This window comes from Vicugna pacos, chromosome 28 (assembly GCF_048564905.1).
Source record: "Vicugna pacos chromosome 28, VicPac4, whole genome shotgun sequence".
Classification (NCBI taxonomy): domain Eukaryota; kingdom Metazoa; phylum Chordata; class Mammalia; order Artiodactyla; family Camelidae; genus Vicugna; species Vicugna pacos.
In genome coordinates this window covers 734,048-761,078 of record NC_133014.1, presented here as the reverse complement: position 1 = coordinate 761,078, position 27,031 = coordinate 734,048, and the positions used below count along the sequence as shown (strand labels likewise).

At 60.9% G+C, this 27,031-nt stretch overlaps 2 protein-coding genes across 3 annotated transcripts in view; both read left to right on the top strand.

Annotated features, from left to right (window-relative positions):
* The window catches only part of LOC140690092 (uncharacterized), an 80,773-nt gene extending 71,660 nt beyond the window's left edge, over positions 1-9,113 (top strand). Inside the window, exon 5 of the mRNA XM_072951623.1 lies at positions 8,408-9,113. Within this exon, the coding sequence (XP_072807724.1) occupies positions 8,408-8,839 (432 nt within the window). The 3' untranslated portion in view covers positions 8,840-9,113. The remainder of the gene's footprint in view (positions 1-8,407) is intronic.
* LOC140690075 (uncharacterized) lies at positions 428-27,031 on the top strand. Of its 2 annotated transcripts, XM_072951593.1 has the most exons (5): positions 428-702; positions 6,517-6,643; positions 9,358-9,661; positions 17,266-17,564; positions 26,326-27,031. In XM_072951593.1, exons 3-5 carry the CDS (start codon positions 9,592-9,594, stop codon positions 26,755-26,757), a joined length of 801 nt encoding a protein of 266 aa, XP_072807694.1. In that variant the 5' UTR covers positions 428-702; positions 6,517-6,643; positions 9,358-9,591; the 3' UTR covers positions 26,758-27,031. The 2 variants fall into 2 exon arrangements, with proteins under 2 accessions (XP_072807694.1, XP_072807695.1); XM_072951594.1 differs by lacking the exons at positions 428-702; positions 6,517-6,643; positions 9,358-9,661; positions 17,266-17,564 and adding exons at positions 18,346-18,620; positions 24,435-24,561 and having other exon boundaries at positions 26,225-27,031.

Here is a 27,031-nt window from a genome sequence, read left to right as displayed (position 1 = left end):
TGCAGACAGCTCCCACCGAGCAAGTGCCCACAGGCACTTGTTCTGTGACTGAATTCTTCCAGACAGGTGGTCTGAGGCCCGTCTTTGTTCTGGTCCCAACAGCAGACTTTGGGAATGCCTCCCTGTGTGGCCCAGCCCTCCGCCCTCCCTCACCTACACACCCGCACCGGCCCTGCCCTTCTCACCTTTGGGCTGTGCTTCGGGGGGCTCCTGGCCCTCTACCTGAATCCCCGGGTGGTGGGCCCGGTGCTCCAGGTCAGAGCCGGGGGTGCTGAGCTGCCCCTCAGCCCTGGGCAAGATCCTGGGGAGAGACCTGGGCGACGTCTGGGCAGGAGGCCGTGGTGGTGGGGAGCCCTTCATACCCAGACTCTTCCGGAGCCTGTGCTGGCCTTCCACAGTGTGGCACACCAGCCCCTCACTTGGGGAGCTGGCATGAGTGTCCTGGTTCCCCGGATCCTGCGGTGTCTGGCTCTGCAATGACAGTGACCGGCAGCCGGCCCGGCCCGGAGGTCTCAGAGCCCTGCCTGGCCAGGACCACTCCTGCTTCTGCCCCACTCGACCGTCTGCTGCCTGATCAGACTGGGACCTTGGTCATCTCAGTCACCCGGGAGGCAAGAGACACACCCTAGGGCATGGGCGCCACCTCGGGCAGCAGGGCCCTGCCCCGGTTCTCCACATCCCAGCCAGCCCGCTTGGACCCAGGTTGGTGATGTGATCGGCCCCCCAGGCACCTGACCCTTCCTCAGCCTGCTCTTGCTTGAGGCAGGACCCCCCCAACATGACTGCCCCACCGCCACCAGTCAGGAAGGGGCTGTGGGGCCACCCGGGTGGGGTCTGAGTGGTGGCCTGGCCTGGGCGGGCCTGCCCTGGGCCTCCCTGTGTTACCTTTCGGTCCCTCTGGCCAAAAGGCCAGAGGCGCCTGGGGTGAGACCCGACCCACTGTCGGCACTGTTGGCAAAGGCCGTTGCTGCGGGCTTTCCGGGGGCCGCGACCTCGGGATCTTGGGATGCAACAAAACATGTCTGAGCTGAGCTGAGTTCACCAGCCAAGTAGGTTGAGAAGTGTCCTTCTCTACACAGCGGGTGCCTGGTGACCTGGGTCCCAAGTTCTGTTGGGCTCTGTTGCCAGGGAAGTGAGGTCACTTCCTGGGGTCCCCTTCCCCAAGCTTCCTCCTTACACAAAGCTCCCCAAGGGCCTCTCTGGGCTGCTGATGGCTCACTTCCCACCCCATGCCATGTCCACCCAGTGACACCAACACGGCCCCTCCTATAGCCCTGGGGAGGCCTGGATGCAGCCAGGGTCACAGCTCTGATGACACAGCTGGCTTCAGACCCAGCTCCCCCGCCAGCAGTGCTGTCACCCTGGACAAGCCACCTGCTTCTCAGGGTCTCCCCAATCCCCCATCGGCGCAGTGGGGATCATTCTGGACCCGGCTTCCTAGGAAAGCCATCATGTCTCTAGAACCACAAACACCTACTGCACCTGTCACCTCTGCGGGCTGGCATCACAGGGAGCTCATGCACAGACTCAGCAAAGGAAGGGCCCCACAGAGGGCTGGTGTGCAGGCCAAGGAGTGTGCAGGCCCAGGACTGTGCAGACGAGGCATTGTGTGGGCCCAGGAGAGGGCAGGCCTAGGAGTGTGCAGGGACAGAAGTGTGCAGGCCCAGGAGTGTGCAGGGCCAGTAGTGTTCAGGCCCCGGAGAGTGCAGGAAAGGTGAGGGCCATCACAGGAGAGGGCAGGGCCAAATGGGGCAGGCCAAGGAGTGTGCAGGACAAGGAGTTTGTAGGCCGAGGAGTATGCGGTCACAGGAGTGAGCAGGCCCAGGTGTGTGCAGTCCTTGGAGTGTGCAGGCCCAGGAGAGGGCATGCCCTGGAATGTGCAGGCCCAGGAGTGTGTAGGTACAGGAGGGAGCAGGCCCAGGAGTTTGCAGACGAAGGAGTGTGTAGGGACAGATGGGAGCAGGCCCTGGAGTGTGCAGCGCCAGGAGTGTGCTGGTCCATGAGAGGGTCGGCCGAAGTGGGGGCTGGCCCGGGATAGGGCAGGGCCAGGGGTGTGTAGGTCAAGACTGTGCTTGCCCAGGATTATACAGTCCCAGGAGTGAGCATGTACAGGAGTGTGCAGGCCCAGGAGTGTAGAAGCCCAGGTTCGTGCAGGCCCAGGTGTGCGCAGGTCCAGGAGCATGCAGGCCCAGGTGCGTGCAGTCCCAGGAGAGTGCAGGCCCTGGAGAGGACAGGCCCTCGATTGTGCAGGCCCAGGAGTGTGCAGGCCAAGCAGTGAGCACCCCCAGGAGTGTGTAGGCCCAGGAGTGTACAGGCCCAGGAGTGTGCAGCCCCAGGCGTGTGCAGACTCCGGAGTGTGCAGAGACAGGGGTGTGCAGGCCCAGGAATGTACAGGTTAGGGCTGTGCAGGCCTAGCAGTGTTCAGGCCCAGGAGTGTGCAAAATCAGGAGTATACAGGCCCAGGTGTGTTCAGGCTGAAGATTGTGCATGTCCTGGAGTGTGCAGGCCCATGAGTGTGCAATCCAGGAGTGTGCGGGCCCAGTAGTGTGCAAGCCAGGGCCAGAGAAGGCCCATGCCAGGGAAGGCCCAGGAGTGTACATATCCAGGGGTGTGCAGGCCCATGAGTGTGCAGGCCCTGAGTGTGCACTCGAGGGATTGTGCGGGCCCAGGAGAGGGCAGGCCCAGCAGTGTGCAGGCCCAGGAGTGTGCAGACATAGGTGGGATCAGTCACAGGAGTGTGCAGATCCAGGAGTATACAGGCCCAGGTGTGTGCAGGCCCAACCTTGTGCAGGCCCAGGAGTGTGCAGACAGAGGAGTGTGCAGGCCAAGGAGGGTGCAGGCCCAGGCCAGGGCAGGCCTAAGAGGGTACAGACCCTGGAGTGTGCAGGCCCAGGAGTATGCATGCCCAGGGCTGTGAGTCCCAGCAGTGTTCAGGCCCAGGAGTGTGCAGAATCAGGGGTATACAGGCCCAGGTGTGTTCAGGCTCAAGATTGTGCCTGTCCTGGAGTGTGCAGGCCCATGAGTGTGCAATCAAGGAGTGTGCGGGTCCAGTAGTGTGCAAGCCCAGGCCAGAGAAGGCCCATGCCAGGGAAGGCCCAGGAGTGTACAGATCCAGGATTGTGCTGGCCCAGGAGTGTGCATGCGCAGGACTGTGCAGGCACAGGAGGGAGCAGGCCGAGGAGGGTGCAGTCCCAGGTGTGTGCAGGCACAAGTGTGAGCAGGCCCAGTATTGTGAAGGCCCAGGAATGAACAGGTCCAGGAGAGGGCCGGCCGAATTGGGGGCAGGCCCAGGAGAGGGAAGGCCCAGGAGTGTGCAGGCCCTGGAGTGTGCACACGATGGATTGTGCGGGCCCAGCAGTGTGCAGGCCCAGGAGTGTGCAGACATAGGAGTGCGCAGGACAAGGAGGGTGCAGGCCCAGGCCAGGTTAGGCCCAGGACTGTACAGGCCCGGGAGTGTGTCGGCACAGCAGTGTGCAATCACAGGATGGAACAGGTGCAGGAGTGTTCAAGGTTAGCAGTGTGCAGGCCCAGGAGTGTGCACACACAGGAGGGAGGAGGCACACGAGTGTGCTGGCCAGGAGTGTACAGGCCTGTGTGTGTGTGTAGGCCCAGGAGTGTACAGGCCCAGGTGTGTGCAGGCTGTGGGATGTGCAGGCCCAGGAGTGTGCAGGCCCAGGAGTGTGCAGGCCCAGGAGTGTGCAGAGAGAAGGGTGTGCAAGCCCAGGTGGGTGCAGACCCAGGAGTGTGCAGGCCAAAGGGAGCGCTAGCCCTAGAAGTGTGCAGGCCAGGAGTGTACAGGTCCAGGAGAGGGCCGGCCGAATAGGGGGAAGGCCCAGGAGAGGGAAGGCCCAGGAGTGTGCAGGTTCATGAGAGGGTCGGCCGAGGTGTGGGCTGGCCTGGGATAGGGCAGGGCCAGATGTGTGTAGGCCCAAGACTGTGCTTGCCTAGGAATATGCAGTCACAGGAGGGAGCAGGCCCAGCAGTGTGCAGGCCAAGTAGAGTGCAGGCCCAGGCCTGTGCAGTCCCAGGTGTGTGCAGGCCCAGGAGAGGGCAGGACCCGGTGTGTGCAGGCCCAGGAGTTGCAGACCCAGGTGTGTGCAGACACCGGCGTGTGCAGAGACAGGAGTGTGTAGGCCCAGGATTGTACAGGCCAAGGGCTGTGCAGGCCAAGCCATGTGCAGCCCCAGGAATGTGCTGGCACAGATGGGAACAAGCCTAGGAGTGTACGGGCATATGTGGGAGAAGGCCTGGGAGTGTACAAGCCAAGGTTCATGCAGTCCCAGGTGTGCGTAGGTCCAGGATTGTGTAGGCCCAGGTGTCTGCTGTCCCAGGAGTATGCGGGCCCAGCAGAGGGCAGGCCCTGGAGTGTGTAGGCCCAGGATTGTGCAGGCACAAGTGGGAGCAGGACCAGCAGTGTGCAGGCCCAAGAGTGTGCAGGTCCAGGAGAGGGCCGGGCGACTTGGGGGCAGGCCCATTAGAGGGAAGTCCCAGGAGTGTGCAGGCCAAGTAGTGTGCACACGAGGGATTGTGCGGGCCCAGGGGAAGGTAGGCCCAGCAGTGTGCAGGGCCAGAAGTGTTCAGGCCCAGGTTCGTGCAGGCCCAGGTGTGCGCAGGTCCAGAGCATGCAGGCCCAGGTTTTTGCAGTCCCAGGAGTGTGCAGGCCCTGGAGAGGACAGGCCCTCGAATGTGCAGGCCCAGGAGTGTGCAGGCCAAGCAGTGAGCACCCCCAGGAGTGTGTAGGCCCAGGAGTGTACAGGCCCAGGAGTGTGCAGCCCCAGGCGTGTGCAGACTCCGGAGTGTGCAGAGACAGGGGTGTGCAGGCCCAGGACTGTACAGGTTAGGGCTGTGCAGGCCTAGCAGTGTTCAGGCCCAGGATTGGGCAAAATCAGGAATATACAGGCCCAGGTGTGTTCAGGCTCAAGATTGTGCATGTCCTGGAGTTTGCAGGCCCATGAGTGTGCAGGCCCAGAAGTGTGCAGATTCAATACGGAACCGGCCCGGGAGTGTACAGGCCCAGGTTCCTGCAGGCCCCGGTGTGCGTAGGTCCAGGAGTGTGCAGGTCCAAGAGTGTGCAGGCCCAGTTGTGTGCAGGCCCAGGAATGTGCAGACCCTGTCGACCCTAGAGGGCAGGATGCCGTGACCAGAGGAGGCGCTCTCTAGGACTGGGGGCGGAGGCCGGGAGAGCAGGCGGTTGGAGAGCCGGTGGTGAGGGCTGGAAAGGGGCAGAGCTGCACCAACCAGGTGTGCGGACCTGAGGGCGTGAGGCTGGGCGGCCTGCCGAGGGTGTTCCTGCAGCAGTGCTGGCCCTGGGTGAGGATGTGGTGGGACCAGGGCTGAGCCAGCGGGGCAGAAGGAGGAGGAGCGGGGAGGAGGGCGCCAGAGGGTGCACAGTGGACCGGTCACTGGGCATCTGCAGGTTTGGAGGCGCTCTGCTGTGTGGGGCTCCAGGCCTCCCTGGGTCTGGGGACGTGGGTGTGATGTGACTCGGAAGGAGGCCGGGTGCGCTTCGGACAGCACCCGCCATCTCTCCCACCCAGGCCCAGTGCTCATGGTCGTGTTGCAGCCTCAGTTTTCCGTCCACTGTCCCAGCAACCCCTTGGTGGTATTCTGAGCAGAGGCAGAGGGTGAGAGTCCTGACTTGGCTTTCCTTCCCTGTGTTTCCAAGTCCACACTCATTCCGCAAGTCGCACGACAGGCCAAGAAATCGGGAGACGCGGTGTCGGGGTAAAGAATAGTGAGTTTATTTGGAAAGGCAGCTGACCGAGAAGATGGCAGGCTAATGTCCTGGAGAGCCACCTTCTCCGAGTGAGACTTCAGGCTCCTTTTACACTCGAAAGGAGAGGGGTTGTGGGTGGTTGGTGCAAAGTCCTTGGTGCAGGAATTCTTTGTTTTTGCAGTTGTGGGTCAGCTCATGGGGCCCCTGTAAAACCTCTAACAAAACAAATGTTACTTTCTGTTCTGCAGCTTGTTGTGTGTATAGGAGAGGAAAAGAGCTCTTATCCTGAAGGCTGAGAGCCTTGAGAACAGGCTCTGCTGTCAATTTCAGGCTGAAGGCAACATTGTTTTACAAAAGGGGCAGAGCTGGTAAGACAGCCTGGAAAACAGCAGAGGGTTAAAGGAAAAAGAACAGATCTAATAGGCAGTCAGATTTGGTCTTTTCTGTTACACCTGCTGCCCCAGCAGGGCTGGCCTCAGGGAGGAAGGGCGCCCCTCCGGCCCCCGAGAGCCGCCTGCAGAGGGTGGGGAAGGCAGGGAGGGGGTCTGCCCTGCTGGGGAGGTAAACTAGACATGGCTGATACATGGACAGTGAGTGCAAAGTTAGAAAACCTCTGGGTTTTCCCTCTTTAGGGAGGGAGAGGGAGGCTCAGCATAGGTCCTTGAGCTTCCGCGAGAAAAGTGGCTCTCAGCCCAGGTCGGCTGCGGGCGCCTCTGGGGTTGTCACACCTGAGGGGCCCTCTGTGGACGGGTCCTGTGTTCTTGGCACTGACGTGGATTTTCCTCCTCTTCTTCCCCAAGGGGCGGTAGTGGCTCCGGGGGCAGCTTCCAGCCGATCACGGCCATCCTGCTGCCCTCATGCAAGCTGGCCCTGCACGCCCGGCAGCTGGACGTCAGGCTGCAGCTGGACTACGTCTCCGCCTCGCAGGTAAGAGGAGCCCCGCTGCTTCCCTGGGGGCCGGCAAGGGGGTCCCTCGGGAGGGGTTTCGGTTGGGGGCTCCTGGCTAGACGCCGCAGCCGTGTGAGTGGCACCGTTGGGGTGAAGGAGGCTGGTGCCAGGGACAGGGCAGGCCCAGGAGTGTGCAGGCCCAGGAGTGTGCATGCCCAGGAGTGTGCAGGCAAAGGAGGGAGCAGGCCCAGTAGTGTGCAGGCCAAGTAGAGTGCAGGCCCAGAAGTGTGCACGCCCAGGCGTGTACAGTAGGGCTGTGCAGGCCCAGCAGTGTTCAGGCCCAGGAGTGTGCAAAATCAGGAGTATACAGGCCCAGGTGTGTTCAGGCTCAAGATTGTGCAAGTCCTGGAGTGTGCAGGCCCATGAGTGTGCAATCCAGGAGTGTGCAGGCCCAGTAGTGTGCACACACAGGAGGGAGGAGGCACATGATTGTGCTGGCCTGGAGTGTACAGGCCTGTGTGTGTGTGTGTAGGCCCAGGAGTGTACAGGCCCAGGTGTGTGCAGGCCCAGGAGTGTGCAGGCCCAGGATTGTTTAGGCCCAGGAGTGTGCAGAGAGAAGAGTGTGCAAGCCCAGGTTGGTGCAGACCCAGAAGCGTGCAGGCCTAGGAGAGCGCAGGCCCTGGAGTGTGCAGGCCAGGAGTGTGCAGGTCCAGGAGAGGGCCGGCCGAATTGGGGGCAGGCCCAGGAGTGTACAGGCCCAGGAGTGTGCTGACACAGTAGGGATCAGTCACAGGAGTGTGCAGGTCCAGGAGTATACAGGCCCAGGTGTGTGCAGGCCCAACATTGTGCAGGCCCAGGAGTGTGCAGGCCCAGGTATGTGCAGGCCCAGGCCATGGCAGGCCCAGGAGGGTACAGACCCTGGAGTGTGCAGACCCAGGAGTATGCATGCCCAGGGCTGTGAGGCCCAGCATTTTTCAGGCCCTGGAGTGTACAGAATCAGGTGTATACAGGCCAAGGTGTGTTAATGCCCAAGATTGTGCAGGTCCTGTTGTGTGCAGACCCATGAGTGTGCAGCTCGAGCAGTGTGAAGGCCCAGTAGTGTTCAGGCCCAGGAGTGTGCAACATCAGGAGTATACAGGTCCAGGTGTGTTCAGGCTCAAGATTGTGCATGTCCTGGAGTGTGCAGGCCCATGAGTGTGCAATCCAGGAGTGTGCAGGCCCAGTAGTGTGCAAGCCAGGGCCAGAGAAGGCCCATGCCAGGGAAGGCCCAGGAGTGTACAGATCCAGGAGTGTGCAGGCCCAGGAGTGTGCATGCCCAGGAGTGTCCAGAGGAGGGGTTTGAGGCCGTGGTGGGATGTCCTTCACAGGCATAAATAGCGTAAAGAGCATAAAACTACATGATAGTGATGGTCGGACAGCATGGGAATGCACTTAATGTTCCTGAAATGCACAATTTAAAAGGGAAAAAAATCTGTATTTTATTAAAGGAGGTGGAAAATTGAAAAATATAGGATGCCATAAATGATGTAAAACAAATAAACTAAACTAAAGAAAAACAAAACAAAAGCAAATTCAGGGGCAGGGAAGTCAACTTCGGGTAGCGGAGGGGATTTATGGTGGGATTTTGGAGAAGGTGTAGGAGGGTGCAGAGGGGCACAGCCCTAGTGGGTGATGATGCCTAAAATGGTTCTCCACTGCCCAGCGGCCCAGGTGCAGGTGCAGGAACTGCAGGCTTCTCAGGAGCAGCAAGATCAGCAGGAGCTGCAGGCTCTTCAGGAGTGGCAAGATCAGCAGGAGCTGCAGGCTCTTCAGGAGTGGCTAGATCAGCAGGAGCTGCAGGCTCTTCAGGAGTGGCAAGATCAGCAGGAATGGCGGGCTCTTCAGGAGTGTCTAGATCAGCAGGAACGGCAGGCGCTTCAGGAGCGGCGGGCTCTTCAGGAATGGCAGGCTCTTCAGGAGCCGTGGGCTCTTCAGGAGCGGCTAGATCAGCAGGAGAGGCAGGCTCTTCAGGAGCGGCAGGCTCTTCAGGAGCGGCTAGATCAGCAGGAACGGCGGGCTCTTCAGGAGCAGCTAGATCAGCAGGAATGGCAGGCTCTTCATATGCAGTTGGAGCAGCAGGATCTTCATGTTCAGCAGGAGCAGCTGGAGGGAGTTCGCGGTCTCCTGCTGGACCCTGGTGGTCCTGTTTTGGTTCTCTGGCGTCTTCCCCTGCCCCTGCCTGCTCTGGACCTGTAACTGTTGGACGTGGAGAGAGCTTTAAGTCTAGTGGTTGTGCTCAGGCACAACCTGGAAAAAGGTACCCACGTGGCTCCCTTTCCACGTGCCTTTTCAAGGACAGAAATCTTCCCAGAGCTTTGCAGACAGCTCCCACCGAGCAAGTGCCCACAGGCACTTGTTCTGTGACTGAATTCTTCCAGACAGGTGGTCTGAGGCCCGTCTTTGTTCTGGTCCCAACAGCAGACTTTGGGAATGCCTCCCTGTGTGGCCCAGCCCTCCGCCCTCCCTCACCTACACACCCGCACCGGCCCTGCCCTTCTCACCTTTGGGCTGTGCTTCGGGGGGCTCCTGGCCCTCTACCTGAATCCCCGGGTGGTGGGCCCGGTGCTCCAGGTCAGAGCCGGGGGTGCTGAGCTGCCCCTCAGCCCTGGGCAAGATCCTGGGGAGAGACCTGGGCGACGTCTGGGCAGGAGGCCGTGGTGGTGGGGAGCCCTTCATACCCAGACTCTTCCGGAGCCTGTGCTGGCCTTCCACAGTGTGGCACACCAGCCCCTCACTTGGGGAGCTGGCATGAGTGTCCTGGTTCCCCGGATCCTGCGGTGTCTGGCTCTGCAATGACAGTGACCGGCAGCCGGCCCGGCCCGGAGGTCTCAGAGCCCTGCCTGGCCAGGACCACTCCTGCTTCTGCCCCACTCGACCGTCTGCTGCCTGATCAGACTGGGACCTTGGTCATCTCAGTCACCCGGGAGGCAAGAGACACACCCTAGGGCATGGGCGCCACCTCGGGCAGCAGGGCCCTGCCCCGGTTCTCCACATCCCAGCCAGCCCGCTTGGACCCAGGTTGGTGATGTGATCGGCCCCCCAGGCACCTGACCCTTCCTCAGCCTGCTCTTGCTTGAGGCAGGACCCCCCCAACATGACTGCCCCACCGCCACCAGTCAGGAAGGGGCTGTGGGGCCACCCGGGTGGGGTCTGAGTGGTGGCCTGGCCTGGGCGGGCCTGCCCTGGGCCTCCCTGTGTTACCTTTCGGTCCCTCTGGCCAAAAGGCCAGAGGCGCCTGGGGTGAGACCCGACCCACTGTCGGCACTGTTGGCAAAGGCCGTTGCTGCGGGCTTTCCGGGGGCCGCGACCTCGGGATCTTGGGATGCAACAAAACATGTCTGAGCTGAGCTGAGTTCACCAGCCAAGTAGGTTGAGAAGTGTCCTTCTCTACACAGCGGGTGCCTGGTGACCTGGGTCCCAAGTTCTGTTGGGCTCTGTTGCCAGGGAAGTGAGGTCACTTCCTGGGGTCCCCTTCCCCAAGCTTCCTCCTTACACAAAGCTCCCCAAGGGCCTCTCTGGGCTGCTGATGGCTCACTTCCCACCCCATGCCATGTCCACCCAGTGACACCAACACGGCCCCTCCTATAGCCCTGGGGAGGCCTGGATGCAGCCAGGGTCACAGCTCTGATGACACAGCTGGCTTCAGACCCAGCTCCCCCGCCAGCAGTGCTGTCACCCTGGACAAGCCACCTGCTTCTCAGGGTCTCCCCAATCCCCCATCGGCGCAGTGGGGATCATTCTGGACCCGGCTTCCTAGGAAAGCCATCATGTCTCTAGAACCACAAACACCTACTGCACCTGTCACCTCTGCGGGCTGGCATCACAGGGAGCTCATGCACAGACTCAGCAAAGGAAGGGCCCCACAGAGGGCTGGTGTGCAGGCCAAGGAGTGTGCAGGCCCAGGACTGTGCAGACGAGGCATTGTGTGGGCCCAGGAGAGGGCAGGCCTAGGAGTGTGCAGGGACAGAAGTGTGCAGGCCCAGGAGTGTGCAGGGGCAGTAGTGTTCAGGCCCCGGAGAGTGCAGGAAAGGTGAGGGCCATCACAGGAGAGGGCAGGGCCAAATGGGGCAGGCCAAGGAGTGTGCAGGACAAGGAGTTTGTAGGCCGAGGAGTATGCGGTCACAGGAGTGAGCAGGCCCAGGTGTGTGCAGTCCTTGGAGTGTGCAGGCCCAGGAGAGGGCATGCCCTGGAATGTGCAGGCCCAGGAGTGTGTAGGTACAGGAGGGAGCAGGCCCAGGAGTTTGCAGACGAAGGAGTGTGTAGGGACAGATGCGAGCAGGCCCTGGAGTGTGCAGCGCCAGGAGTGTGCTGGTCCATGAGAGGGTCGGCCGAAGTGGGGGCTGGCCCGGGATAGGGCAGGGCCAGGGGTGTGTAGGTCAAGACTGTGCTTGCCCAGGATTATACAGTCCCAGGAGTGAGCATGTACAGGAGTGTGCAGGCCCAGGAGTGTAGAAGCCCAGGTTCGTGCAGGCCCAGGTGTGCGCAGGTCCAGGAGCATGCAGGCCCAGGTGCGTGCAGTCCCAGGAGAGTGCAGGCCCTGGAGAGGACAGGCCCTCGATTGTGCAGGCCCAGGAGTGTGCAGGCCAAGCAGTGAGCACCCCCAGGAGTGTGTAGGCCCAGGAGTGTACAGGCCCAGGAGTGTGCAGCCCCAGGCGTGTGCAGACTCCGGAGTGTGCAGAGACAGGGGTGTGCAGGCCCAGGAATGTACAGGTTAGGGCTGTGCAGGCCTAGCAGTGTTCAGGCCCAGGAGTGTGCAAAATCAGGAGTATACAGGCCCAGGTGTGTTCAGGCTGAAGATTGTGCATGTCCTGGAGTGTGCAGGCCCATGAGTGTGCAATCCAGGAGTGTGCGGGCCCAGTAGTGTGCAAGCCAGGGCCAGAGAAGGCCCATGCCAGGGAAGGCCCAGGAGTGTACATATCCAGGGGTGTGCAGGCCCATGAGTGTGCAGGCCCTGAGTGTGCACTCGAGGGATTGTGCGGGCCCAGGAGAGGGCAGGCCCAGCAGTGTGCAGGCCCAGGAGTGTGCAGACATAGGTGGGATCAGTCACAGGAGTGTGCAGATCCAGGAGTATACAGGCCCAGGTGTGTGCAGGCCCAACCTTGTGCAGGCCCAGGAGTGTGCAGACAGAGGAGTGTGCAGGCCAAGGAGGGTGCAGGCCCAGGCCAGGGCAGGCCTAAGAGGGTACAGACCCTGGAGTGTGCAGGCCCAGGAGTATGCATGCCCAGGGCTGTGAGTCCCAGCAGTGTTCAGGCCCAGGAGTGTGCAGAATCAGGGGTATACAGGCCCAGGTGTGTTCAGGCTCAAGATTGTGCCTGTCCTGGAGTGTGCAGGCCCATGAGTGTGCAATCAAGGAGTGTGCGGGTCCAGTAGTGTGCAAGCCCAGGCCAGAGAAGGCCCATGCCAGGGAAGGCCCAGGAGTGTACAGATCCAGGATTGTGCTGGCCCAGGAGTGTGCATGCGCAGGACTGTGCAGGCACAGGAGGGAGCAGGCCGAGGAGGGTGCAGTCCCAGGTGTGTGCAGGCACAAGTGTGAGCAGGCCCAGTATTGTGAAGGCCCAGGAATGAACAGGTCCAGGAGAGGGCCGGCCGAATTGGGGGCAGGCCCAGGAGAGGGAAGGCCCAGGAGTGTGCAGGCCCTGGAGTGTGCACACGATGGATTGTGCGGGCCCAGCAGTGTGCAGGCCCAGGAGTGTGCAGACATAGGAGTGCGCAGGACAAGGAGGGTGCAGGCCCAGGCCAGGTTAGGCCCAGGACTGTACAGGCCCGGGAGTGTGTCGGCACAGCAGTGTGCAATCACAGGATGGAACAGGTGCAGGAGTGTTCAAGGTTAGCAGTGTGCAGGCCCAGGAGTGTGCACACACAGGAGGGAGGAGGCACACGAGTGTGCTGGCCAGGAGTGTACAGGCCTGTGTGTGTGTGTAGGCCCAGGAGTGTACAGGCCCAGGTGTGTGCAGGCTGTGGGATGTGCAGGCCCAGGAGTGTGCAGGCCCAGGAGTGTGCAGGCCCAGGAGTGTGCAGAGAGAAGGGTGTGCAAGCCCAGGTGGGTGCAGACCCAGGAGTGTGCAGGCCAAAGGGAGCGCAAGCCCTAGAAGTGTGCAGGCCAGGAGTGTACAGGTCCAGGAGAGGGCCGGCCGAATTGGGGGAAGGCCCAGGAGAGGGAAGGCCCAGGAGTGTGCAGGTTCATGAGAGGGTCGGCCGAGGTGTGGGCTGGCCTGGGATAGGGCAGGGCCAGATGTGTGTAGGCCCAAGACTGTGCTTGCCTAGGAATATGCAGTCACAGGAGGGAGCAGGCCCAGCAGTGTGCAGGCCAAGTAGAGTGCAGGCCCAGGCCTGTGCAGTCCCAGGTGTGTGCAGGCCCAGGAGAGGGCAGGACCCGGTGTGTGCAGGCCCAGGAGTTGCAGACCCAGGTGTGTGCAGACACCGGCGTGTGCAGAGACAGGAGTGTGTAGGCCCAGGATTGTACAGGCCAAGGGCTGTGCAGGCCAAGCCATGTGCAGCCCCAGGAATGTGCTGGCACAGATGGGAACAAGCCTAGGAGTGTACGGGCATATGTGGGAGAAGGCCTGGGAGTGTACAAGCCAAGGTTCATGCAGTCCCAGGTGTGCGTAGGTCCAGGATTGTGTAGGCCCAGGTGTCTGCTGTCCCAGGAGTATGCGGGCCCAGCAGAGGGCAGGCCCTGGAGTGTGTAGGCCCAGGATTGTGCAGGCACAAGTGGGAGCAGGACCAGCAGTGTGCAGGCCCAAGAGTGTGCAGGTCCAGGAGAGGGCCGGGCGACTTGGGGGCAGGCCCATTAGAGGGAAGTCCCAGGAGTGTGCAGGCCAAGTAGTGTGCACACGAGGGATTGTGCGGGCCCAGGGGAAGGTAGGCCCAGCAGTGTGCAGGGCCAGAAGTGTTCAGGCCCAGGTTCGTGCAGGCCCAGGTGTGCGCAGGTCCAGAGCATGCAGGCCCAGGTTTTTGCAGTCCCAGGAGTGTGCAGGCCCTGGAGAGGACAGGCCCTCGAATGTGCAGGCCCAGGAGTGTGCAGGCCAAGCAGTGAGCACCCCCAGGAGTGTGTAGGCCCAGGAGTGTACAGGCCCAGGAGTGTGCAGCCCCAGGCGTGTGCAGACTCCGGAGTGTGCAGAGACAGGGGTGTGCAGGCCCAGGACTGTACAGGTTAGGGCTGTGCAGGCCTAGCAGTGTTCAGGCCCAGGATTGGGCAAAATCAGGAATATACAGGCCCAGGTGTGTTCAGGCTCAAGATTGTGCATGTCCTGGAGTTTGCAGGCCCATGAGTGTGCAGGCCCAGAAGTGTGCAGATTCAATACGGAACCGGCCCGGGAGTGTACAGGCCCAGGTTCCTGCAGGCCCCGGTGTGCGTAGGTCCAGGAGTGTGCAGGTCCAAGAGTGTGCAGGCCCAGTTGTGTGCAGGCCCAGGAATGTGCAGACCCTGTCGACCCTAGAGGGCAGGATGCCGTGACCAGAGGAGGCGCTCTCTAGGACTGGGGGCGGAGGCCGGGAGAGCAGGCGGTTGGAGAGCCGGTGGTGAGGGCTGGAAAGGGGCAGAGCTGCACCAACCAGGTGTGCGGACCTGAGGGCGTGAGGCTGGGCGGCCTGCCGAGGGTGTTCCTGCAGCAGTGCTGGCCCTGGGTGAGGATGTGGTGGGACCAGGGCTGAGCCAGCGGGGCAGAAGGAGGAGGAGCGGGGAGGAGGGCGCCAGAGGGTGCACAGTGGACCGGTCACTGGGCATCTGCAGGTTTGGAGGCGCTCTGCTGTGTGGGGCTCCAGGCCTCCCTGGGTCTGGGGACGTGGGTGTGATGTGACTCGGAAGGAGGCCGGGTGCGCTTCGGACAGCACCCGCCATCTCTCCCACCCAGGCCCAGTGCTCATGGTCGTGTTGCAGCCTCAGTTTTCCGTCCACTGTCCCAGCAACCCCTTGGTGGTATTCTGAGCAGAGGCAGAGGGTGAGAGTCCTGACTTGGCTTTCCTTCCCTGTGTTTCCAAGTCCACACTCATTCCGCAAGTCGCACGACAGGCCAAGAAATCGGGAGACGCGGTGTCGGGGTAAAGAATAGTGAGTTTATTTGGAAAGGCAGCTGACCGAGAAGATGGCAGGCTAATGTCCTGGAGAGCCACCTTCTCCGAGTGAGACTTCAGGCTCCTTTTACACTCGAAAGGAGAGGGGTTGTGGGTGGTTGGTGCAAAGTCCTTGGTGCAGGAATTCTTTGTTTTTGCAGTTGTGGGTCAGCTCATGGGGCCCCTGTAAAACCTCTAACAAAACAAATGTTACTTTCTGTTCTGCAGCTTGTTGTGTGTATAGGAGAGGAAAAGAGCTCTTATCCTGAAGGCTGAGAGCCTTGAGAACAGGCTCTGCTGTCAATTTCAGGCTGAAGGCAACATTGTTTTACAAAAGGGGCAGAGCTGGTAAGACAGCCTGGAAAACAGCAGAGGGTTAAAGGAAAAAGAACAGATCTAATAGGCAGTCAGATTTGGTCTTTTCTGTTACACCTGCTGCCCCAGCAGGGCTGGCCTCAGGGAGGAAGGGCGCCCCTCCGGCCCCCGAGAGCCGCCTGCAGAGGGTGGGGAAGGCAGGGAGGGGGTCTGCCCTGCTGGGGAGGTAAACTAGACATGGCTGATACATGGACAGTGAGTGCAAAGTTAGAAAACCTCTGGGTTTTCCCTCTTTAGGGAGGGAGAGGGAGGCTCAGCATAGGTCCTTGAGCTTCCGCGAGAAAAGTGGCTCTCAGCCCAGGTCGGCTGCGGGCGCCTCTGGGGTTGTCACACCTGAGGGGCCCTCTGTGGACGGGTCCTGTGTTCTTGGCACTGACGTGGATTTTCCTCCTCTTCTTCCCCAAGGGGCGGTAGTGGCTCCGGGGGCAGCTTCCAGCCGATCACGGCCATCCTGCTGCCCTCATGCAAGCTGGCCCTGCACGCCCGGCAGCTGGACGTCAGGCTGCAGCTGGACTACGTCTCCGCCTCGCAGGTAAGAGGAGCCCCGCTGCTTCCCTGGGGGCCGGCAAGGGGGTCCCTCGGGAGGGGTTTCGGTTGGGGGCTCCTGGCTAGACGCCGCAGCCGTGTGAGTGGCACCGTTGGGGTGAAGGAGGCTGGTGCCAGGGACAGGGCAGGCCCAGGAGTGTGCAGGCCCAGGAGTGTGCATGCCCAGGAGTGTGCAGGCAAAGGAGGGAGCAGGCCCAGTAGTGTGCAGGCCAAGTAGAGTGCAGGCCCAGAAGTGTGCACGCCCAGGCGTGTACAGTAGGGCTGTGCAGGCCCAGCAGTGTTCAGGCCCAGGAGTGTGCAAAATCAGGAGTATACAGGCCCAGGTGTGTTCAGGCTCAAGATTGTGCAAGTCCTGGAGTGTGCAGGCCCATGAGTGTGCAATCCAGGAGTGTGCAGGCCCAGTAGTGTGCACACACAGGAGGGAGGAGGCACATGATTGTGCTGGCCTGGAGTGTACAGGCCTGTGTGTGTGTGTGTAGGCCCAGGAGTGTACAGGCCCAGGTGTGTGCAGGCCCAGGAGTGTGCAGGCCCAGGATTGTTTAGGCCCAGGAGTGTGCAGAGAGAAGAGTGTGCAAGCCCAGGTTGGTGCAGACCCAGAAGCGTGCAGGCCTAGGAGAGCGCAGGCCCTGGAGTGTGCAGGCCAGGAGTGTGCAGGTCCAGGAGAGGGCCGGCCGAATTGGGGGCAGGCCCAGGAGTGTACAGGCCCAGGAGTGTGCTGACACAGTAGGGATCAGTCACAGGAGTGTGCAGGTCCAGGAGTATACAGGCCCAGGTGTGTGCAGGCCCAACATTGTGCAGGCCCAGGAGTGTGCAGGCCCAGGTATGTGCAGGCCCAGGCCATGGCAGGCCCAGGAGGGTACAGACCCTGGAGTGTGCAGACCCAGGAGTATGCATGCCCAGGGCTGTGAGGCCCAGCATTTTTCAGGCCCTGGAGTGTACAGAATCAGGTGTATACAGGCCAAGGTGTGTTAATGCCCAAGATTGTGCAGGTCCTGTTGTGTGCAGACCCATGAGTGTGCAGCTCGAGCAGTGTGAAGGCCCAGTAGTGTTCAGGCCCAGGAGTGTGCAACATCAGGAGTATACAGGTCCAGGTGTGTTCAGGCTCAAGATTGTGCATGTCCTGGAGTGTGCAGGCCCATGAGTGTGCAATCCAGGAGTGTGCAGGCCCAGTAGTGTGCAAGCCAGGGCCAGAGAAGGCCCATGCCAGGGAAGGCCCAGGAGTGTACAGATCCAGGAGTGTGCAGGCCCAGGAGTGTGCATGCCCAGGAGTGTCCAGAGGAGGGGTTTGAGGCCGTGGTGGGATGTCCTTCACAGGCATAAATAGCGTAAAGAGCATAAAACTACATGATAGTGATGGTCGGACAGCATGGGAATGCACTTAATGTTCCTGAAATGCACAATTTAAAAGGGAAAAAAATCTGTATTTTATTAAAGGAGGTGGAAAATTGAAAAATATAGGATGCCATAAATGATGTAAAACAAATAAACTAAACTAAAGAAAAACAAAACAAAAGCAAATTCAGGGGCAGGGAAGTCAACTTCGGGTAGCGGAGGGGATTTATGGTGAGATTTTGGAGAAGGTGTAGGAGGGTGCAGAGGGGCACAGCCCTAGTGGGTGATGATGCCTAAAATGGTTCTCCACTGCCCAGCGGCCCAGGTGCAGGTGCAGGAACTGCAGGCTTCTCAGGAGCAGCAAGATCAGCAGGAGCTGCAGGCTCTTCAGGAGTGGCAAGATCAGCAGGAGCTGCAGGCTCTTCAGGAGTGGCTAGATCAGCAGGAGCTGCAGGCTCTTCAGGAGTGGCAAGATCAGCAGGAATGGCGGGCTCTTCAGGAGTGTCTAGATCAGCAGGAACGGCAGGCGCTTCAGGAGCGGCGGGCTCTTCAGGAATGGCAGGCTCTTCAGGAGCCGTGGGCTCTTCAGGAGCGGCTAGATCAGCAGGAGAGGCAGGCTCTTCAGGAGCGGCAGGCTCTTCAGGAGCGGCTAGATCAGCAGGAACGGCGGGCTCTTCAGGAGCAGCTAGATCAGCAGGAATGGCAGGCTCTTCATATGCAGTTGGAGCAGCAGGATCTTCATGTTCAGCAGGAGCAGCTGGAGGGAGTTCGCGGTCTCCTGCTGGACCCTGGTGGTCCTGTTTTGGTTCTCTGGCGTCTTCCCCTGCCCCTGCCTGCTCTGGACCTGTAACTGTTGGACGTGGAGAGAGCTTTAAGTCTAGTGGTTGTGCTCAGGCACAACCTGGAAAAAGGTACCCACGTGGCTCCCTTTCCACGTGCCTTTTCAAGGACAGAAATCTTCCCAGAGCTTTGCAGACAGCTCCCACCGAGCAAGTGCCCACAGGCACTTGTTCTGTGACTGAATTCTTCCAGACAGGTGGTCTGAGGCCCGTCTTTGTTCTGGTCCCAACAGCAGACTTTGGGAATGCCTCCCTGTGTGGCCCAGCCCTCCGCCCTCCCTCACCTACACACCCGCACCGGCCCTGCCCTTCTCACCTTTGGGCTGTGCTTCGGGGGGCTCCTGGCCCTCTACCTGAATCCCCGGGTGGTGGGCCCGGTGCTCCAGGTCAGAGCCGGGGGTGCTGAGCTGCCCCTCAGCCCTGGGCAAGATCCTGGGGAGAGACCTGGGCGACGTCTGGGCAGGAGGCCGTGGTGGTGGGGAGCCCTTCATACCCAGACTCTTCCGGAGCCTGTGCTGGCCTTCCACAGTGTGGCACACCAGCCCCTCACTTGGGGAGCTGGCATGAGTGTCCTGGTTCCCCGGATCCTGCGGTGTCTGGCTCTGCAATGACAGTGACCGGCAGCCGGCCCGGCCCGGAGGTCTCAGAGCCCTGCCTGGCCAGGACCACTCCTGCTTCTGCCCCACTCGACCGTCTGCTGCCTGATCAGACTGGGACCTTGGTCATCTCAGTCACCCGGGAGGCAAGAGACACACCCTAGGGCATGGGCGCCACCTCGGGCAGCAGGGCCCTGCCCCGGTTCTCCACATCCCAGCCAGCCCGCTTGGACCCAGGTTGGTGATGTGATCGGCCCCCCAGGCACCTGACCCTTCCTCAGCCTGCTCTTGCTTGAGGCAGGACCCCCCCAACATGACTGCCCCACCGCCACCAGTCAGGAAGGGGCTGTGGGGCCACCCGGGTGGGGTCTGAGTGGTGGCCTGGCCTGGGCGGGCCTGCCCTGGGCCTCCCTGTGTTACCTTTCGGTCCCTCTGGCCAAAAGGCCAGAGGCGCCTGGGGTGAGACCCGACCCACTGTCGGCACTGTTGGCAAAGGCCGTTGCTGCGGGCTTTCCGGGGGCCGCGACCTCGGGATCTTGGGATGCAACAAAACATGTCTGAGCTGAGCTGAGTTCACCAGCCAAGTAGGTTGAGAAGTGTCCTTCTCTACACAGCGGGTGCCTGGTGACCTGGGTCCCAAGTTCTGTTGGGCTCTGTTGCCAGGGAAGTGAGGTCACTTCCTGGGGTCCCCTTCCCCAAGCTTCCTCCTTACACAAAGCTCCCCAAGGGCCTCTCTGGGCTGCTGATGGCTCACTTCCCACCCCATGCCATGTCCACCCAGTGACACCAACACGGCCCCTCCTATAGCCCTGGGGAGGCCTGGATGCAGCCAGGGTCACAGCTCTGATGACACAGCTGGCTTCAGACCCAGCTCCCCCGCCAGCAGTGCTGTCACCCTGGACAAGCCACCTGCTTCTCAGGGTCTCCCCAATCCCCCATCGGCGCAGTGGGGATCATTCTGGACCCGGCTTCCTAGGAAAGCCATCATGTCTCTAGAACCACAAACACCTACTGCACCTGTCACCTCTGCGGGCTGGCATCACAGGGAGCTCATGCACAGACTCAGCAAAGGAAGGGCCCCACAGAGGGCTGGTGTGCAGGCCAAGGAGTGTGCAGGCCCAGGACTGTGCAGACGAGGCATTGTGTGGGCCCAGGAGAGGGCAGGCCTAGGAGTGTGCAGGGACAGAAGTGTGCAGGCCCAGGAGTGTGCAGGGGCAGTAGTGTTCAGGCCCCGGAGAGTGCAGGAAAGGTGAGGGCCATCACAGGAGAGGGCAGGGCCAAATGGGGCAGGCCAAGGAGTGTGCAGGACAAGGAGTTTGTAGGCCGAGGAGTATGCGGTCACAGGAGTGAGCAGGCCCAGGTGTGTGCAGTCCTTGGAGTGTGCAGGCCCAGGAGAGGGCATGCCCTGGAATGTGCAGGCCCAGGAGTGTGTAGGTACAGGAGGGAGCAGGCCCAGGAGTTTGCAGACGAAGGAGTGTGTAGGGACAGATGGGAGCAGGCCCTGGAGTGTGCAGCGCCAGGAGTGTGCTGGTCCATGAGAGGGTCGGCCGAAGTGGGGGCTGGCCCGGGATAGGGCAGGGCCAGGGGTGTGTAGGTCAAGACTGTGCTTGCCCAGGATTATACAGTCCCAGGAGTGAGCATGTACAGGAGTGTGCAGGCCCAGGAGTGTAGAAGCCCAGGTTCGTGCAGGCCCAGGTGTGCGCAGGTCCAGGAGCATGCAGGCCCAGGTGCGTGCAGTCCCAGGAGAGTGCAGGCCCTGGAGAGGACAGGCCCTCGATTGTGCAGGCCCAGGAGTGTGCAGGCCAAGCAGTGAGCACCCCCAGGAGTGTGTAGGCCCAGGAGTGTACAGGCCCAGGAGTGTGCAGCCCCAGGCGTGTGCAGACTCCGGAGTGTGCAGAGACAGGGGTGTGCAGGCCCAGGAATGTACAGGTTAGGGCTGTGCAGGCCTAGCAGTGTTCAGGCCCAGGAGTGTGCAAAATCAGGAGTATACAGGCCCAGGTGTGTTCAGGCTGAAGATTGTGCATGTCCTGGAGTGTGCAGGCCCATGAGTGTGCAATCCAGGAGTGTGCGGGCCCAGTAGTGTGCAAGCCAGGGCCAGAGAAGGCCCATGCCAGGGAAGGCCCAGGAGTGTACATATCCAGGGGTGTGCAGGCCCATGAGTGTGCAGGCCCTGAGTGTGCACTCGAGGGATTGTGCGGGCCCAGGAGAGGGCAGGCCCAGCAGTGTGCAGGCCCAGGAGTGTGCAGACATAGGTGGGATCAGTCACAGGAGTGTGCAGATCCAGGAGTATACAGGCCCAGGTGTGTGCAGGCCCAACCTTGTGCAGGCCCAGGAGTGTGCAGACAGAGGAGTGTGCAGGCCAAGGAGGGTGCAGGCCCAGGCCAGGGCAGGCCTAAGAGGGTACAGACCCTGGAGTGTGCAGGCCCAGGAGTATGCATGCCCAGGGCTGTGAGTCCCAGCAGTGTTCAGGCCCAGGAGTGTGCAGAATCAGGGGTATACAGGCCCAGGTGTGTTCAGGCTCAAGATTGTGCCTGTCCTGGAGTGTGCAGGCCCATGAGTGTGCAATCAAGGAGTGTGCGGGTCCAGTAGTGTGCAAGCCCAGGCCAGAGAAGGCCCATGCCAGGGAAGGCCCAGGAGTGTACAGATCCAGGATTGTGCTGGCCCAGGAGTGTGCATGCGCAGGACTGTGCAGGCACAGGAGGGAGCAGGCCGAGGAGGGTGCAGTCCCAGGTGTGTGCAGGCACAAGTGTGAGCAGGCCCAGTATTGTGAAGGCCCAGGAATGAACAGGTCCAGGAGAGGGCCGGCCGAATTGGGGGCAGGCCCAGGAGAGGGAAGGCCCAGGAGTGTGCAGGCCCTGGAGTGTGCACACGATGGATTGTGCGGGCCCAGCAGTGTGCAGGCCCAGGAGTGTGCAGACATAGGAGTGCGCAGGACAAGGAGGGTGCAGGCCCAGGCCAGGTTAGGCCCAGGACTGTACAGGCCCGGGAGTGTGTCGGCACAGCAGTGTGCAATCACAGGATGGAACAGGTGCAGGAGTGTTCAAGGTTAGCAGTGTGCAGGCCCAGGAGTGTGCACACACAGGAGGGAGGAGGCACACGAGTGTGCTGGCCAGGAGTGTACAGGCCTGTGTGTGTGTGTAGGCCCAGGAGTGTACAGGCCCAGGTGTGTGCAGGCTGTGGGATGTGCAGGCCCAGGAGTGTGCAGGCCCAGGAGTGTGCAGGCCCAGGAGTGTGCAGAGAGAAGGGTGTGCAAGCCCAGGTGGGTGCAGACCCAGGAGTGTGCAGGCCAAAGGGAGCGCAAGCCCTAGAAGTGTGCAGGCCAGGAGTGTACAGGTCCAGGAGAGGGCCGGCCGAATTGGGGGAAGGCCCAGGAGAGGGAAGGCCCAGGAGTGTGCAGGTTCATGAGAGGGTCGGCCGAGGTGTGGGCTGGCCTGGGATAGGGCAGGGCCAGATGTGTGTAGGCCCAAGACTGTGCTTGCCTAGGAATATGCAGTCACAGGAGGGAGCAGGCCCAGCAGTGTGCAGGCCAAGTAGAGTGCAGGCCCAGGCCTGTGCAGTCCCAGGTGTGTGCAGGCCCAGGAGAGGGCAGGACCCGGTGTGTGCAGGCCCAGGAGTTGCAGACCCAGGTGTGTGCAGACACCGGCGTGTGCAGAGACAGGAGTGTGTAGGCCCAGGATTGTACAGGCCAAGGGCTGTGCAGGCCAAGCCATGTGCAGCCCCAGGAATGTGCTGGCACAGATGGGAACAAGCCTAGGAGTGTACGGGCATATGTGGGAGAAGGCCTGGGAGTGTACAAGCCAAGGTTCATGCAGTCCCAGGTGTGCGTAGGTCCAGGATTGTGTAGGCCCAGGTGTCTGCTGTCCCAGGAGTATGCGGGCCCAGCAGAGGGCAGGCCCTGGAGTGTGTAGGCCCAGGATTGTGCAGGCACAAGTGGGAGCAGGACCAGCAGTGTGCAGGCCCAAGAGTGTGCAGGTCCAGGAGAGGGCCGGGCGACTTGGGGGCAGGCCCATTAGAGGGAAGTCCCAGGAGTGTGCAGGCCAAGTAGTGTGCACACGAGGGATTGTGCGGGCCCAGGGGAAGGTAGGCCCAGCAGTGTGCAGGGCCAGAAGTGTTCAGGCCCAGGTTCGTGCAGGCCCAGGTGTGCGCAGGTCCAGAGCATGCAGGCCCAGGTTTTTGCAGTCCCAGGAGTGTGCAGGCCCTGGAGAGGACAGGCCCTCGAATGTGCAGGCCCAGGAGTGTGCAGGCCAAGCAGTGAGCACCCCCAGGAGTGTGTAGGCCCAGGAGTGTACAGGCCCAGGAGTGTGCAGCCCCAGGCGTGTGCAGACTCCGGAGTGTGCAGAGACAGGGGTGTGCAGGCCCAGGACTGTACAGGTTAGGGCTGTGCAGGCCTAGCAGTGTTCAGGCCCAGGATTGGGCAAAATCAGGAATATACAGGCCCAGGTGTGTTCAGGCTCAAGATTGTGCATGTCCTGGAGTTTGCAGGCCCATGAGTGTGCAGGCCCAGAAGTGTGCAGATTCAATACGGAACCGGCCCGGGAGTGTACAGGCCCAGGTTCCTGCAGGCCCCGGTGTGCGTAGGTCCAGGAGTGTGCAGGTCCAAGAGTGTGCAGGCCCAGTTGTGTGCAGGCCCAGGAATGTGCAGACCCTGTCGACCCTAGAGGGCAGGATGCCGTGACCAGAGGAGGCGCTCTCTAGGACTGGGGGCGGAGGCCGGGAGAGCAGGCGGTTGGAGAGCCGGTGGTGAGGGCTGGAAAGGGGCAGAGCTGCACCAACCAGGTGTGCGGACCTGAGGGCGTGAGGCTGGGCGGCCTGCCGAGGGTGTTCCTGCAGCAGTGCTGGCCCTGGGTGAGGATGTGGTGGGACCAGGGCTGAGCCAGCGGGGCAGAAGGAGGAGGAGCGGGGAGGAGGGCGCCAGAGGGTGCACAGTGGACCGGTCACTGGGCATCTGCAGGTTTGGAGGCGCTCTGCTGTGTGGGGCTCCAGGCCTCCCTGGGTCTGGGGACGTGGGTGTGATGTGACTCGGAAGGAGGCCGGGTGCGCTTCGGACAGCACCCGCCATCTCTCCCACCCAGGCCCAGTGCTCATGGTCGTGTTGCAGCCTCAGTTTTCCGTCCACTGTCCCAGCAACCCCTTGGTGGTATTCTGAGCAGAGGCAGAGGGTGAGAGTCCTGACTTGGCTTTCCTTCCCTGTGTTTCCAAGTCCACACTCATTCCGCAAGTCGCACGACAGGCCAAGAAATCGGGAGACGCGGTGTCGGGGTAAAGAATAGTGAGTTTATTTGGAAAGGCAGCTGACCGAGAAGATGGCAGGCTAATGTCCTGGAGAGCCACCTTCTCCGAGTGAGACTTCAGGCTCCTTTTACACTCGAAAGGAGAGGGGTTGTGGGTGGTTGGTGCAAAGTCCTTGGTGCAGGAATTCTTTGTTTTTGCAGTTGTGGGTCAGCTCATGGGGCCCCTGTAAAACCTCTAACAAAACAAATGTTACTTTCTGTTCTGCAGCTTGTTGTGTGTATAGGAGAGGAAAAGAGCTCTTATCCTGAAGGCTGAGAGCCTTGAGAACAGGCTCTGCTGTCAATTTCAGGCTGAAGGCAACATTGTTTTACAAAAGGGGCAGAGCTGGTAAGACAGCCTGGAAAACAGCAGAGGGTTAAAGGAAAAAGAACAGATCTAATAGGCAGTCAGATTTGGTCTTTTCTGTTACACCTGCTGCCCCAGCAGGGCTGGCCTCAGGGAGGAAGGGCGCCCCTCCGGCCCCCGAGAGCCGCCTGCAGAGGGTGGGGAAGGCAGGGAGGGGGTCTGCCCTGCTGGGGAGGTAAACTAGACATGGCTGATACATGGACAGTGAGTGCAAAGTTAGAAAACCTCTGGGTTTTCCCTCTTTAGGGAGGGAGAGGGAGGCTCAGCATAGGTCCTTGAGCTTCCGCGAGAAAAGTGGCTCTCAGCCCAGGTCGGCTGCGGGCGCCTCTGGGGTTGTCACACCTGAGGGGCCCTCTGTGGACGGGTCCTGTGTTCTTGGCACTGACGTGGATTTTCCTCCTCTTCTTCCCCAAGGGGCGGTAGTGGCTCCGGGGGCAGCTTCCAGCCGATCACGGCCATCCTGCTGCCCTCATGCAAGCTGGCCCTGCACGCCCGGCAGCTGGACGTCAGGCTGCAGCTGGACTACGTCTCCGCCTCGCAGGTAAGAGGAGCCCCGCTGCTTCCCTGGGGGCCGGCAAGGGGGTCCCTCGGGAGGGGTTTCGGTTGGGGGCTCCTGGCTAGACGCCGCAGCCGTGTGAGTGGCACCGTTGGGGTGAAGGAGGCTGGTGCCAGGGACAGGGCAGGCCCAGGAGTGTGCAGGCCCAGGAGTGTGCATGCCCAGGAGTGTGCAGGCAAAGGAGGGAGCAGGCCCAGTAGTGTGCAGGCCAAGTAGAGTGCAGGCCCAGAAGTGTGCACGCCCAGGCGTGTACAGTAGGGCTGTGCAGGCCCAGCAGTGTTCAGGCCCAGGAGTGTGCAAAATCAGGAGTATACAGGCCCAGGTGTGTTCAGGCTCAAGATTGTGCAAGTCCTGGAGTGTGCAGGCCCATGAGTGTGCAATCCAGGAGTGTGCAGGCCCAGTAGTGTGCACACACAGGAGGGAGGAGGCACATGATTGTGCTGGCCTGGAGTGTACAGGCCTGTGTGTGTGTGTGTAGGCCCAGGAGTGTACAGGCCCAGGTGTGTGCAGGCCCAGGAGTGTGCAGGCCCAGGATTGTTTAGGCCCAGGAGTGTGCAGAGAGAAGAGTGTGCAAGCCCAGGTTGGTGCAGACCCAGAAGCGTGCAGGCCTAGGAGAGCGCAGGCCCTGGAGTGTGCAGGCCAGGAGTGTGCAGGTCCAGGAGAGGGCCGGCCGAATTGGGGGCAGGCCCAGGAGTGTACAGGCCCAGGAGTGTGCTGACACAGTAGGGATCAGTCACAGGAGTGTGCAGGTCCAGGAGTATACAGGCCCAGGTGTGTGCAGGCCCAACATTGTGCAGGCCCAGGAGTGTGCAGGCCCAGGTATGTGCAGGCCCAGGCCATGGCAGGCCCAGGAGGGTACAGACCCTGGAGTGTGCAGACCCAGGAGTATGCATGCCCAGGGCTGTGAGGCCCAGCATTTTTCAGGCCCTGGAGTGTACAGAATCAGGTGTATACAGGCCAAGGTGTGTTAATGCCCAAGATTGTGCAGGTCCTGTTGTGTGCAGACCCATGAGTGTGCAGCTCGAGCAGTGTGAAGGCCCAGTAGTGTTCAGGCCCAGGAGTGTGCAACATCAGGAGTATACAGGTCCAGGTGTGTTCAGGCTCAAGATTGTGCATGTCCTGGAGTGTGCAGGCCCATGAGTGTGCAATCCAGGAGTGTGCAGGCCCAGTAGTGTGCAAGCCAGGGCCAGAGAAGGCCCATGCCAGGGAAGGCCCAGGAGTGTACAGATCCAGGAGTGTGCAGGCCCAGGAGTGTGCATGCCCAGGAGTGTCCAGAGGAGGGGTTTGAGGCCGTGGTGGGATGTCCTTCACAGGCATAAATAGCGTAAAGAGCATAAAACTACATGATAGTGATGGTCGGACAGCATGGGAATGCACTTAATGTTCCTGAAATGCACAATTTAAAAGGGAAAAAAATCTGTATTTTATTAAAGGAGGTGGAAAATTGAAAAATATAGGATGCCATAAATGATGTAAAACAAATAAACTAAACTAAAGAAAAACAAAACAAAAGCAAATTCAGGGGCAGGGAAGTCAACTTCGGGTAGCGGAGGGGATTTATGGTGGGATTTTGGAGAAGGTGTAGGAGGGTGCAGAGGGGCACAGCCCTAGTGGGTGATGATGCCTAAAATGGTTCTCCACTGCCCAGCGGCCCAGGTGCAGGTGCAGGAACTGCAGGCTTCTCAGGAGCAGCAAGATCAGCAGGAGCTGCAGGCTCTTCAGGAGTGGCAAGATCAGCAGGAGCTGCAGGCTCTTCAGGAGTGGCTAGATCAGCAGGAGCTGCAGGCTCTTCAGGAGTGGCAAGATCAGCAGGAATGGCGGGCTCTTCAGGAGTGTCTAGATCAGCAGGAACGGCAGGCGCTTCAGGAGCGGCGGGCTCTTCAGGAATGGCAGGCTCTTCAGGAGCCGTGGGCTCTTCAGGAGCGGCTAGATCAGCAGGAGAGGCAGGCTCTTCAGGAGCGGCAGGCTCTTCAGGAGCGGCTAGATCAGCAGGAACGGCGGGCTCTTCAGGAGCAGCTAGATCAGCAGGAATGGCAGGCTCTTCATATGCAGTTGGAGCAGCAGGATCTTCATGTTCAGCAGGAGCAGCTGGAGGGAGTTCGCGGTCTCCTGCTGGACCCTGGTGGTCCTGTTTTGGTTCTCTGGCGTCTTCCCCTGCCCCTGCCTGCTCTGGACCTGTAACTGTTGGACGTGGAGAGAGCTTTAAGTCTAGTGGTTGTGCTCAGGCACAACCTGGAAAAAGGTACCCACGTGGCTCCCTTTCCACGTGCCTTTTCAAGGACAGAAATCTTCCCAGAGCTTTGCAGACAGCTCCCACCGAGCAAGTGCCCACAGGCACTTGTTCTGTGACTGAATTCTTCCAGACAGGTGGTCTGAGGCCCGTCTTTGTTCTGGTCCCAACAGCAGACTTTGGGAATGCCTCCCTGTGTGGCCCAGCCCTCCGCCCTCCCTCACC